At 43.7% G+C, this 14,517-nt stretch overlaps 1 protein-coding gene across 1 annotated transcript in view; it reads right to left on the bottom strand.

Moving 5' to 3' along the window:
* LOC135699737 (long-chain fatty acid transport protein 4-like) overlaps positions 1 to 678 on the bottom strand; it is a 78,091-nt gene extending 77,413 nt beyond the window's left edge. Inside the window, exon 1 of the mRNA XM_065220042.1 lies at positions 537 to 678. Coding sequence (XP_065076114.1) covers positions 537 to 557 — 21 coding nt within the window. The 5' untranslated portion in view covers positions 558 to 678. The remainder of the gene's footprint in view (positions 1 to 536) is intronic.
* Between the last annotated feature and the right edge of the window lie 13,839 nt (positions 679 to 14,517).

Raw genomic sequence — 14,517 nt, 5'->3', positions numbered from 1 at the left:
AGAGTTATAACATGTTATAACGATTGTCAACTAATTGCAACACAGAAACCACCATCAAGATAGCGCTATAACATGTTATAACTCTGTAGTCTGAACGTACTATTACTCTGAGTTACTCAAAATTTACACAAAAATCTAAAACCGTCTTGCCCATAGTGTTCAAATGTATAACATTCATGTGTCAGGCTATTTTTTGTTTTAATATGTACCTATTCCAGATCTTGAAACTGCAACAACGCTTGTTTATTTCCCAATTTGTTCAGATATATGTTAAGCCAACACACTGTGTCACTTGGTTAAAATTACCTATTTCACTTTATATGTATGTGCCTTCTAATATACCGACTCTGAAGCGACAATATTAAAGTTGTCACAGTATTTAAAGATTTCGATTCGATAAACCGTTTCCAGTTAGCGTCACCGATATCGAGTCACCCGGTATTGGATTCACTTGCACAAACAATCAATGTGAAATCGGTTATCGGACCACGTTCGCTTCGCACAAGGAGACAAAACTGCCTGGCTGGCTCTCTTACCTTGGTTTCATTGTTATTCATCGTGAATATTGATTACTGATCCATATAAAGGGTCCCGCCGGATTGGATTGGTGGTTGATCGTTTTCACTGCACTGCGCTGACTAATTCACTCTGGGGTAATCACAACATCCACATTCAAACATTTACACAGAACAATTCCAATAATTTTCAATTCACAAATTCTTAAACGTCACTCCAATCCAAGTAGGCACCACCGACTAGCAGCATTAGCTTCTTCCTCAGCAGAAAAAAAATATGTACATTCCACCTAATTCTTCCTAATCATCTCCACCCGAGAATGACCAAACAAATCCCATTCCGGAAGCGCAGCGGTCTATAATTCCACCGGAATGACACGTTTCAAATGTAAACAAACAAACAATAGAATCACTCTCTCCGAACTCTCCACACAAGTCACAAATCACGTGTCCGCACGCGCAAACGTTAGTTAATCCGAACGGGTCGACGGTTCAAGCTGAACTGTTGTGTTGATTCGAACACATCGCGCGCCGGCTTGGAGCAGCACCGCCGCACAAAAAAAGTGTTTCCTTTTTTACCACTTCGTCTGAAATTGAAATTGAACTCGACGGTCTGTTTTAGTGGTGGCGGCCCCGAAAGAATAGATCTCATTGGCGTTCGAGCACAAAGTGCACGATTTGCGTTTAGCTGCGGGGGTTATTAACTAGCAGCAGCAGTCCGCAGCGTGGGCTTATTTGGAAGGTTGCCTTCAATATGCTGAGCTGAGGTCGCCTGATTGCAGCAGACCGCGAAAATTTTCGGGGATGCACTTTGACAGCCGCGAATTAATTTGATCTCAGATGGCCGCAACCGCGCGAGATTTGTAATCCGGGGCTACTAGACATTCTCCATTAGAAAATGATGAGCTTGCGGTGCCTCCCTGATCGTGTTTCCGATCTTGTTGTTTTTGTTGTGTGTAGACTGTAAAGCGAATCAACAACATACATATGCACGAGAAGCAAAGCTTGCAAAACAGCATAGCAAAATGTAGAATAGTATAAAAAGCAACGCCCATCTATCTATGTGAAAGTACGTGACCTAAAACCAGCGGAGCTTGTGTTAGCGGAGTTATGCAGTGGAGCTTGCGCCAAGTTGTGAATTTTGTGTGTGTGATTCGTATAACCTATTTTTAGTCTTAATGTTCATTGGTTAAAATGTTAAACTGTGAAAGCTCCAATACCAAGCTGCCATAAAGTATGCTGTCAAATCATTTGGTTGACGATATACACCTTGCTGGCAGAATAGAAAGAAGCATTCCATCAGCGAATTTTAACATGTTAATGAAAAATTTCAAGAGAACCTTTTTTGTATCGGATAGTGAGTGCAGACCACGGAAAATTTGCCCCGTTTCAGCTGCTTCACATGGTTTACACTATCCAATACATTCTCCAATCGATTCGTTGGGATTTTTCATATATGAAATTATCTAGCGGCACTCACTTGCTATAAGAAATAGTTTCTCGGAATTGTGAAACCATCAGATGTTATAATGATATTGTGTACAAGCAAATTACAAGAAGAGGTTGTAAAGCATGGGTTTGACTCTTAAAACCTGTCAATTTCGCTTTCAGAGCGTCACAATAAACGAATTTATGATTCGTAAGCGTTCACTCCAGTGTTGGAAAAATCATCAATCAATTGATATTTTTCCACTCTCATACGCTCTCAAAATATCATGTTTGATATTGTGAAACTATTTACAACATGTAAAAATGAAGCTGAGAATTGACTCGACACAAAAATGATTCCGTTGCACATCGTTTTCTTGGAAAGAGAAAGTATAGTTTGTTATCTCTATTTACTTTTAACCAATCGCAGACACGAAGCTACTGCTGCCAGCAGTGACGGTAGTTTCGGGTCGCGTTCAGATTTAAAGCAAAAATCATGAAACTCAAACTCATCACGGTTTGGTTCGATATCACAGCCTGAAATATCAACCGCTTGATCTTGGGCATTGATGAGATTTGATTTTTTTTATATTTTACCACCACTGGGTTCACTCAGAGTGAGCACTTACGAATCGTAAAATCGCTGATTGTGACGGTCTGAAAGCAATATTGATAGGTTTTATGTGACAGATGCATACTTTTCCAATTGTAACTTACAAGTACTATTTATCATTATAATGATATCATAATTCCGAAAAACATTTTTCTATAGCAAGTTACTGGAAGCAAGTCTAAGCGACAGTATTCAAAGGTATTATCAATTCAGTTCAAATAACGAGTTTTGGGGAAAATGCGGCAAAATGAGCTTCTTTAGACTAGATCCTCCCAACGAACAACCATTTATAAATTACATAACAATGAATCACTTGCTGACACTCACTTGGTATAAGCAGTTGTTTTTCGGAATTATGAAAACATTATATGTTATAACAAAACAATTTTTTATAGCAAGTGAGTGGAAACAACATTTATTGCATTCAAAGTGTTTTTATGTTGCTTCATACGCGAAGTTAACGATTTTCAGAGTTGGTTGGAAATGCTAACATGAAGCTTTAGTGTGATGATTTATTAGCTAGAGAATGATCTTTAGAAGAGGGTAGGTGGATAGTTCCGTTAGAGTACGGCAGTATGAAAATTGAATAGAAGTTGAAAATGAGCGAAGGGCCATTAATGCGACAGTTTTTTAAGATCGACGCACATTTTTGCCTAACCCGTACGATGTACGCGGGGACTTGAAGTATGTCTCCAAGTCCACAGGCAAAAATGTGCCTCCCTTCTTTTTGCTCATCAGGGATCTTAGATTTAAACAGGCCCGATGATTCTGAATCATCTTGCCCCTTAAAAGCCGCACAGTAGGCCTGGCCATTTTTATATGTGTTGCGCATCTCTGATATGTAACAAATATCAAATAGACAAGAACAATAGTTGAAATACATCCATCATTTTCCAGCATGCTTTCAAGAACTGGCTGTGTTCGTGTTAGATTATATTAGACATTAGCACCACATGGTAGTGGAACTCCACAACCGAACTATCAAATCCAACTTTTCACACTTACCATAATTTCACCGAGGGATGATTCAACGTACAATTTTTATGGCACAGTTGTAGAAGGCTATTATTTATTGAATTGTTTTTAAAAGTGACAGGTGAAAAATTAATAATGATACATACCTACTACGTCACTGTAAGTCCCCGGACGGATCAAATATGAAGTCACACAGATCAGAACCAGGCCAAGCTGAGCCAGGAATATGAGGACAACCAGAACAATCCCGAACTGCAAATGGAAGAATATCAAAAGGTAAATCCCGAGTTGTAGAATGACGATTTGGAGAATTGGTTCAAAGATTACAACGCTGGGGATTTGAGGCACATTTGGGTAGCACAAATGGCGACTCACGATCAGCTGCGGATGCTCAACACGAAGCTGGACGAGGTGATTGGCCACCGGAAGTGACTGCTCTCGATTCACCGCACGTTACACAACAGCAACCGGTAGGTGCACCCCAGATCGCTTCTGGAAGCTCCATTGTGCGTCACAGTTGGACGCTCTGGGAAAGACTGGTATAATACATATACAGGCCCTTATTACGGGTGTCACTTCACGGTGAAAACGAAGTGAAGTGACCAGTTGTCCCTCACGGTGAAGTGATTGCCGTGTAAATCAAATGGGAATCACTTCACTGTGAGTGATAAGTTGTCAATTCACCGTGAAGTGACGTTGGTAATAAGGGCCATACAATATGGTATGTATAGACTATGGCAGGCCCAACAAGCCGCCCTGGAAAAAACATAAAGTTGCAAATACTGAAGAAAGAAATACGGATCGGAACAATCGGCACAGACCTACGTGACGAAATAAGGACTACGATTGGAAACTCGGAACATGGAACTGCAAATGGCTCGAGTTCCCGGGCTGCGATAGGTTAATCTATTACGAACTTCAACCACGCAACTTCGAAGTCGTAGCACTGCAGGAACTTTGCTGGACGGGACAAAAGGTATGGAAAAGCGGGCATCGAGCGGCTACCTTCTACCAGAGCTGTGGCACCACCAACGAGCTGGGAACCGGCTTTGTAGTGCTGGGTAAGATGCGCCAACGCGTGATTGGTTGGCAGCCGATCAACTCGAGGATGTGCAAGTTGAGGATTAAGGGCCGTTTCTTCAACTACAGTATCATCAACGTGCACTGCTCACACGAAGGGAGACCCGACGACGAAAAAGAAGCGTTTTATGCGCAGCTGGAGCAGGTGTACGACAGCTGTTCGCAACGGGACGTCAAAATCGTCATCGGCGACATGAACGCTCAGGTAGGACGGGAGGTAATGACTAGACCGGCAATCGGGCCAAACAGCCTGCATGCCGTATCGATCGACAACGGCTAACGATGCGTGAACTTTGCAGCCTCTCGGGGTTTGGCAGTTTGAAGCACCTTCTTCCCCCGCAAGGGTACCCACAAAGCCACCTGGAGATCACCTGACCAACAGAAAACCAAATCGATCACGTTCTAATCGACGGGAAATACCGTACCGCAGTGCGAACATAGATTTGGACAACTACCTAGTTGCAGTATGCATGCGCTCAAAACTCTCGACGGTGCATATCACCCGTCGAAGTCGAACGCCGCGACCCAACATTGAGCAACTATGGGACGCCGGAGTTGCCCAGGACTACGCGCAGCAGCTGGAAGTTGCGCTACCCACGGAAGAGCAGCTTGGCGCAGCTTCTCTTGAAGATGGCTGGAGGGACATCCGTTCCGCCATAGGTAGTACTGCTGCAGCGGCACCAGGTACTGCAATTCCGGATCGAAGAAATGACTGGTTTGACGGCAAATGCAAACTGTTAGTAGAGGAGAAGAATGCAGCACGGGCGAGAATGCTGCAACACCGCACGAGATTGAATGTGGAGCGATACAGACAAGCGCGGAACAGACAAAGCTCGGTTTTCCGAAGGAAGAAGCGTCAGCAGGCAGACCGAGATCGCGAGGCGATGGAAAATCTGATGCCCAATTTACAAAAAGGGCGACAAGTTGGATTGCTGCAACTACCGAGCGATCACACTGCTGAGCGCCGCCTACAAGGTACTCTCCCAAATTCTATGCCACCGCCTGTCACCATTTGCAAGAGAGTTCGTGGGGCAATACCAGGCGGGATTCATGGGTGTCCGCGCTACTACGGTCCACATTTTCGCGATTCGGCAGGTTCTGCAGAAATGCCGCGAATACAACGTGCCTACACATCATTTGTTCATCGATTTCAAATCCGCATACGACACAATCGATCGAGATCAGCTATGGCAGATTCTGCACGAGTACGGATTTCCAGATAAACTGATGCGATTGGTCAAGGTGGCGATGGATCGAGTGATGTGCGTTGTTCGAGTATCGGGGACACTCTCGAGTCCCTTTGAATCTCGAAGGGGGTTACGGCAAGGTGATGGACTTTCGTGTCTGCTATTCAACATCGCGTTAGAAGGTGTGATCAGAAGAGCTGGGATAGACACGAGTGGCACGATCTTCGGGAAGTCCATCCAGCTTCTTGGCTTCGCCGATGACATTGACATCATGGCACGGAACTTTGAGACGATGGCGGAAACTTACATCAGACTGAAGGCTGAAGCTAGACGGATTGGACTTGCCATCAACGCATCAAAGACAAAATACATGAAAGGAACAGGTTCTAGGGAAGACGGTGACGAAATCGAGGTGGTCGATGAGTTCCTGTATTTGGGCTCACTGGTGACCGCCGAAAATGATACCAGCAGAGAAATTCAAAGACGCATTATGGCAGGGAATCGTGCCTACTTTGGACTCCGGAGGACGCTCCGGTCGAATAAAATTCGCCGCAGTTGACTGTCTACAAGACGCCAATTAGACCGGTGGTCCTCTACGGCCACGAGACTATGCTCGTGGAGGACCAACGCGCCCTTGGTGTTTTCGAACGGAAGGTGTTGCGTACCATCTACGGTGGAGTGCAGATGGATGACGGAACGTGGAGGAGGCGAATGAACCACGAATTGCACCTGCTGCTGGGAGAACCATCGATCGTCCACATTGCAAAAATTGGGCGACTACGGTGGGCTGGGCACGTCGTAAGAATGCCGCACGACGACCCAGTGAAAATGGTTCTAGAAAGCGACCCAACAGGAATAAGAAGAAAAGGCGCGCAGCGGGCAAGGTAGATCGACCAAGTAGAAGGAGACCTGCGGACCCTTCGCAGACTACGAGGCTGGCGATGTGTGGCCATGGATCGAGTAGAGTGGAGACGACTTCTTCGGATAGCAGAGGACAACAAGGCCTTAGCCTGATTGGTAAGGTAAGGTAAGTACAATGTGCTGAGTGACTTACCCCTTGGAAATTGTTTTGTCCAGTGCACTAGAGTTTCGGAAAGTTGTTTGAGTTCAGTATCTTTACAATTTAAAGAAATTTAAGAATCCCAAAATGCTAAGAGGTCTTAGACATTTTATTTACTTTAAATGAGCTATGTTAAAAAGATTAGCATTTTGAATATTACAATGAACCATCCATCTTCGGATAAGAGCTCAAACTTTTGACGTAGGACTACGTCTTTAATTTCTATACTGGGGGTTACATTAACAAAATCAAAATTCAGACATGTAACGAAAAATCCCAAACACGGACGCAACGATAGAGCGCAAATCGAACAAACGACACATTGCGCATGCTCACATGAGCGAGCTCTATGCTCGGTTTATCGCTCACCATTCCACCAATGAAAGGAAGGGAGGAGAAAAGCAGCGATAATAAAAACGCTTCCCAAATCGTTTACTTCGTCATTCTTTTTTTTTTTTTTGAGCAACGGACAGATAAGCGTCAGACACGAAGTATGAGTGGAACAGCACGCATCGCACCAATGCGAAGACGACGGACGACGACGAAAGCACCCACATCGACCGGAGGAAAGGCTTCCTGCAATAGGAAGCCTACACGGAGAAAAAATACTACCCAAAATTTGAGTTCTTTTTACTTAATATTGACTTCAGCCTCTCACTTGCACTCGTTATTGTTGTCAAAAAAGGAACAAGAGAAACGACCCAACGATATAGTTCAGCCCAATAAGCTACTTTTGAGTAAAATGCATATTCTCAAATTTACGTTAATTAAACTTAATTTTGGGTAGAATAAACTTAAGAGTAGGTAATTGTTTTTGCTGGTGTTAAATGGAAACTACTATATGCGATTTACTCAAATTTGGGTTATTGGGCTGAACCCCAGAATTGAGGGAAAAGTACTTAATTTTGGGTAGTTTTTCATCTCCGTGTAGGCCGCCGTCATCCGGTCGGCATAGACTTGCACTGGTGTGGCCACCATTTTTCAGGGCCACCAATTCAAAAACGGAAAGAGTTTAGAACTAAATGATCAACATATTTGTTCCGTCCACTAGTGGTCCTACGTCCGTTCGTGCCCCTAGACACAGACCCATCTACTTTTTAAGTAAATTTTTTTCTTAAGTCTAAATTTTTCCAAGTCAGACTTATCTTTGAACCCTACACAGGGTTTCTTTAGGATTTTTCCAAGAATTGCTTTGAAATCATCTCCGAGATGCACAAGCCTATGGCTAAAAATCTCGTTAATAAAGATTTTTAAACAAATATTATCTAAGAAGTCCATCTTGGGACTCCGACTCTTTATGGTAATACCCACATAATTCTCTTCAAAACACTCCAGAAATTATCTAAAGAAAACTCTCGAAATAATTGTAGCATAATTATCTTAAAATTCTTCTCAATATTTTTCTGAATCTTTTGAAATTTTCTTCAGTATTTTCTTAGTATTTCGACTGCTCGGGAATTCCTCGAAGTATGCTTCAGAATTCTCATGGTATTCCACTTATATTTTCCATTAAATTCTAGTAATAATTGCATTGAAATCCTCCATGGGATTCCAGTCAGGATCTCTTAAGAACTTCCTTGGAAATCTCCTCAGAATTCCAACTTAGATTAAATTTGGATTTATCATCAGAACTTCCATCGAATTTTCCTCATAATTCTCCTGAAATTATTGTCAAAACTGCCTTGAAATTCTCTTTAGATTTTTTTTAAAGTTCTCTCTCCTAACAATTCCTAGCCAATATTCCTAGACATTCATAGGTTTCTACTCTTCTCTGGTGGAATCATGTTTCGATTCACTTAGAATTATGCTTCAATAATCTTTTGAATTTTCTTCTCACTTTGGAATTCTACTTAGAATTACCTTGAAGCTCTCCTTAGGTGAACTCTTCTCTGAAGTAGATAGGAATTCTTCTCAGAATTCCTATGGAAATCTCCTGGAAATTTACCGATTCTTGATAGATTTCGCTTGAAGATCTCCTCAAAACTACTAGAATACTCCGTAAAATTCGCTTTAAGTTCGCCTAATAATCCTCAGAAATTCTCAAGGAATAGCATGAAATTCCAGGATCACGAATATTTTATTCAAGTCCATCAACCTTGGATTTTTTTAAAAGATCCATTCTGTTTTCAAATCTGGGACTTTGGAAAACAATTCAAGATACGAAATATAAATGTTTGTTTCAGAATCTTGAAAGTTTTTTTAAGCTTGGATTATTCTTTTTTTAAAGTCAAGGAGTTGAACATTTTCTTCAGCCCTATCAAATTTTCTTTGTTTTTAGAATCTAAGGAATCTGAGTCATGGTTTTGAAATTTGCCTTAAATCTCACCGTCTTGAAGATTCTTCAATAATTCAAATCTTAAAAGATTGTCTCGGATCTCTGTTAATTCAATTTTAAAATGCCTAAAACAATTTCAAACTTTATTCCTTCTGTTAGCAAAATTTGTGATTATGGCACGTATTTATCCCAGTAGCATTCACAAACTTCGGAAAATTTTTAATTGAAATTTAATTCTAGTAGGTACCTATAATTATAAAAGTTTTCAAGATTCTTAAATTTTGAAATAAGAGGAAATGATTCTAATGTTGGCCTATGGATCTAAAATTGGGCCCATCGCTAAAAATCTGCTATTTATCCATTTTATCTAGTATAATGGATATCTTTTGTAGGGCCCAAATTAGGAGCATTTAGGCCAACATTACATCCATTTCCCCTATTTAAAAAAAAAAAACATCTGATTATTTATTAAGCTACTGTATTAGAGGTAGCATTCTCCCTGCATCCCTTTTTTCTGATTCTATGATAGCCCTCCCCCCACACTCCAACTGGAACAGAAGCGGTGAAGTCATGTGAAGACATTTATTCGATATCGTTGAAGAGTTTTTCTCACAGTATCTGGCACCCCTGAACTCATAGCCGCCTTAGTTTCCATTTCTCGATTACTTATTCGAAGGGACGTATCAGCTTTTGTAAACAATGTATTTGATCGTCGGTTTGGCGTAAGTGGTAGCTCGCTCACGCATACTAACATCACTATCAGGGAGGGGAAAATTTCCCCAATCTGATGGTAGTGTTAGGATGCTTAGGCGAGCTACAAGTTACGCCAAATCGACGACCAAATGCATTGTTTACAAAAGCTGATACGTCCCTTTGAAAAAGTAATCGAGATTTGGTGAATTTTCACTTAAATTTGACACTTCGAAAATAAATTAAAATTGACTTCTTGCCGCAAGATTTCACCAATACAACGTTGCTAGTGTAGCCGTGTAAAATCGATTTGTTTATTATTTTCAACCACGAAATCAGCTGTCAAAGTGTTCGACTTGACAGCGCTTTGTTGTTTATTTTCAACCAGTAAAACGCTTGTATTAGTGAAACTGCTCACTAATACTAACGGTGGTAGAGAACTCTATGTTCGAAGATCCATCTGTTGTTGACCGTCCGATTTTCGAAAATAATTAATATATTCGTAGGGTAGAGCGCTACTTCGTCGTAATCGCCCATTTCCGTTCTATCGATCAGAAAAGATCAATAATATCAATGATCTCACCGTGCACAAATCAATAATAGGTATGTGCCGATGCGTTAGTTCATTAGCTACAACATAAATCCTATTAGAGCGCATTGTATGAATATTTACGCTCATTGTTTTCAAAACAAAAAAAGCGCTCCTAGTGAATTCCCTTTTTCTACGTTTATCCGTAGGACGAAGAAAATCTAATGGCGTTTCAATGCGTTAGGACGGAATTGAAACTCGTAGAACGGATTTAGAATCAAGAAGCAGTGTTAGATTTGAGACAATATCTCAATAATTTGTGACTCTTTATCAAATCCAATGGTACGTATGGAAAGGTGAATAAATTTGCAAGTCATCTTTGACAGAAATATTCCCCTTTTTGTTTAAACTCGTTCAGAAAAGAGAGATAAAGCGTGGGTTGTGCTTAGTACGACGGCAATTAGATCAAAAACCCTATACAACCTATTGTTTAGCCACATTGCTCTTGGGGAAACAAACAAACTGGTAGATTTAGCTAACATAAAAATTATTTACATTTACAGAATCTGTTCATGCGGTGAACCATTGCAAATTATGTAGGCTTTTTATGCAAATCTGTAATAGAATCTTACATTTCCCGGTTGTTGGGTGTGCAAAAAGCTGGATTTATTATACGAGTGATGCTATCAATGAACTACGTAGGCAACTTTTGAGAGATCATCCTGCGTTGATAGTCGTTCATACATTTTATTTTTAAATTTTGTCCAAGCCGTAGCCACACCCCCTCTATTCCTCAATAGGAGCAGTTATTTAAGCTGAATGAAGAAAATCTATATTTTCAACAGACAGTTATCTTAAATCCGTCCCTAATCAAGGGTAACTTCATCATTTTCTCTGCTTGATCGTCAAGCAGTATAGTTCGGTCTTTGCTCGCTTTGTCGAGTTGTTCGATAAATCTATAGTTTGTTACAAACGTTTGCAGATATACTGCACGTCGCGTCGTCAGTAGTGTCGGTCGCATCGCGTGATGGGAAGACAGCGCTCTCGGAGCCGACTTCGTGAACAAGCGGAGAAGAAGAACAGTGGTGAGGGTAGCTCGGTACCTACCTCAAATAGGTACGCTACTCTGCCCACCGATGTTGGAAATACCAACCCAGTCCCTGTGAAGCGGACGAAAAAGAGGAAGAAGAACCAAGGTCAGTCCGATGGTACGAGCGGACGCGACGATGTTACCGCGACGAACGCCAGCGACATCGGTGATTTCGGCGACGCCGTCGAAACCGAGAATTCTGCCGGTCCGAGTGCGGCGAAAATCAAGCTTCCTCCACTGGTGGTGAAGGTAGTGCCACTCAAGACGCTCATTGGCGATTTCGCATCGCTGGGCATCGCAGCTGAGTACAAGATCAGCAGGATCGGCACTAAGGTGATGCTCCGGACGAAAGCGGAATACGAAATCGCAGTCAAATTCCTGAAGGATTCCAATGCGGAATACTTCACGCACGACATCCCCGGTGAAAAGCCCTTCAAGGTAGTCATCAGGGGTCTACCGGATGTTGATCCCAAGGCGATCGAAGAAGAACTCAAGGACCGGTACAAGCTGGCCCCAATCGCTGTCTTTCGGATGACGAGGCGAGACGAAAACGTGAAGACGTACCCGGATTGTCTTTTCCTGGTGCACTTCCAGAAGGGAACGGTGACGCTGAATGCGCTGCAGGCTATCCGCTCAATCTACTCCATAATCGTACGATGGGAGCCATACCGTGGAGGCCATCGCGATGTGACCCAGTGCCAACGATGTCTAAACTTTGGACACGGCACTCGCAACTGCAACATCAAGCCACGCTGTAGCAACTGCGCTCAAGAACACGCCACTTCCAACTGCCCTGCGGATGGAGCCGTGGCGTTAAAATGCGCCAACTGTGGTGGTGCTCATCAAGGTTCCGACAGACAGTGCTCCAAACGCGAGGACTTCAAAAGCATCCGAAAACAGGCGGCAACTAACAACCAACCAGGACGCAAGAAGGACAAAGTCCCGGCATTTCGGACGGAGGATTTCCCGCCCCTTCGTGCTCCTCAGCAAAGGCAAGTGAATTCGCGGGTGCATTCCGCTCAAGCAACTTCCGGTGATTCTGCTGGCCAAAGCTCTCCATCCCCCCCTGGATTCTGGAGACAACCAACAGCGCAAAACAACAACCCCGATCTGTTCTCAGCGGATGAACTGATGGAAATCTTCGTCAACATGTCCGGTGCTCTTCGTAAGTGCCGCAATAAGCCCGAACAGATCCAAGTGCTCGGTAAGTTCATCATCCAGTATGGCGTCTAAACCGCTAAGTATCGTCACCTGGAATGCTTGCTCTGTAAGAGCAAAAAAGATTGAGCTTGCCGACTTCCTCCGCAAGCACAGCATCGACGTGGGCCTTCTAACCGAGACCCATCTAAAGTCCGGTGACAGCTTCTGGTTGCCTGACCACAACATTATCCGGCTTGATCGCACCAGCTCCAGGGGGGGTGGTGTTGCGGTCGTCGTCAAGAAAGGAATAAAATACCACACTCTGTCCCATATCCGCACCACTATCATCGAGGCCCTTGGTGTGGAGGTGGAGTCGTCGACTGGATACGTCCAGTTCATCGCCGTCTACTGCCCTCGACAGTGTGCCGCCAGCAGTGGACTAGCGGCTAAATTCAAGAAGGACCTGTCCACCATCACCCGTACCGGTTCCCGCTTCGTAGTTGGAGGAGATCTGAATGCTCGCCATGAGGCCTGGCGGAACTACCAGCAGAACCAGAACGGTCGTCTCCTGTTCGACCACTCACAGCATGGGCTGTACTCCGTTTGGTTTTCGGATGAGCCAACATTTATCTCACCGGCGGGCAACCCATCGACACTAGACCTGTTCCTGACAAATATCGGCTTGTCCAAGCCGGTAGCCTTGAACGAACTCAGTTCCGACCACCAACCGGTGGTGTCTGAGCTGGGCTGCAACGTGGCTCCTGCTTCAAGCCTGCGCAAGGACTATCATCGCGTAAACTGGGCCCAGTTTGGACGCGTGGTAGACAGGCACATCATCGACAACCCGCCGCTTGACACCGTGGAGGACATCGACCGAGCGTTGGAGGGACTCCACCAAGCCATAACCGTGGCTGACGAGGCGTGCGTCCGACGAGTTCCTGTGAGGGGTAAGTTTATTGCTATTGATTCCCACACCCAACTCTTAATTCGCCTGAGAAATGTTCGTAGACGCCAGTTTCAGAGGACTGGAGATCAAGCGATGAAACGTGAAATGGCCGATCTGAACAAGGAGATTGCTTCCAGAATGGTCTCACTCCGGAACGAAAGTTTCGGGCGGCTTGTCCAGAATCTGGACGACCGCTCCAGACCATTCTGGAAAGTTGCCAAGGTCTTAAAGACGCACCCTAAACCCATTCCGCCACTAAAAGATGAAAATGATGACGATCGGCTCATAATCACCCCTCAGGAGAAAGCAAATGCGATTGGTGAGCATATTGCCAAATCGCACTTGCTTGGCTCCAACATCCAAAGTCCGCTCGAAGTTCAGGTTGAGCAATGCGTACTCAACCTTGATTCCTCCCCTTGTGCCATCCCTCCGGAGGATAGAATCACAGTGGAACAGATTTGCTCAGCGCTGAAATGCACCAAAAACATGAAGGCCCCCGGGTTTGACGGAATATTCAACCTAGTGTTGAAAAATCTCAGCATGAAGGTTCACTCTCTGCTGGCTGCTGTCTTCAACAGATGCTTGGAACTGCACTACTTTCCAAGCATCTGGAAGACAGCGAAAATCATACCTATCCGCAAACCCGGGAAGGACCCAACGCTAGCTTCAAGCTACAGACCAATCAGCCTCCTTTCAGCGCTGAGCAAATTGTTCGAGAAACTCATTCTCAATTGTTTGCTCAAGTTTGTCGAGGAAAATAACATTCTCCTTCCGGAACAGTTTGGGTTCAGAAAGGGGCACTCCACCAATCACCAGCTAGTGCGGGTGATGAATAACATCCGAAGTAACAAAGCTGTATCCAAGTCCACAGCCATGGCATTGTTAGACGTTGAGAAAGCGTTTGATAATGTCTGGCACAATGGGCTTGTATACAAGCTTTGTAACTTCAACTTTCCATTACATCTGGTTAAAATCACCCGTAGCTACCT

This window comes from Ochlerotatus camptorhynchus, unplaced genomic scaffold (assembly GCF_037179485.1).
Source record: "Ochlerotatus camptorhynchus isolate MF236.1 unplaced genomic scaffold, CSIRO-AGI_Acam_v1.1 ptg000114l, whole genome shotgun sequence".
Lineage (NCBI taxonomy): Eukaryota > Metazoa > Arthropoda > Insecta > Diptera > Culicidae > Ochlerotatus > Ochlerotatus camptorhynchus.
The sequence above is the reverse complement of the archived record's forward strand: the minus strand, read 5'-3'. Positions and strand labels throughout refer to the sequence as shown.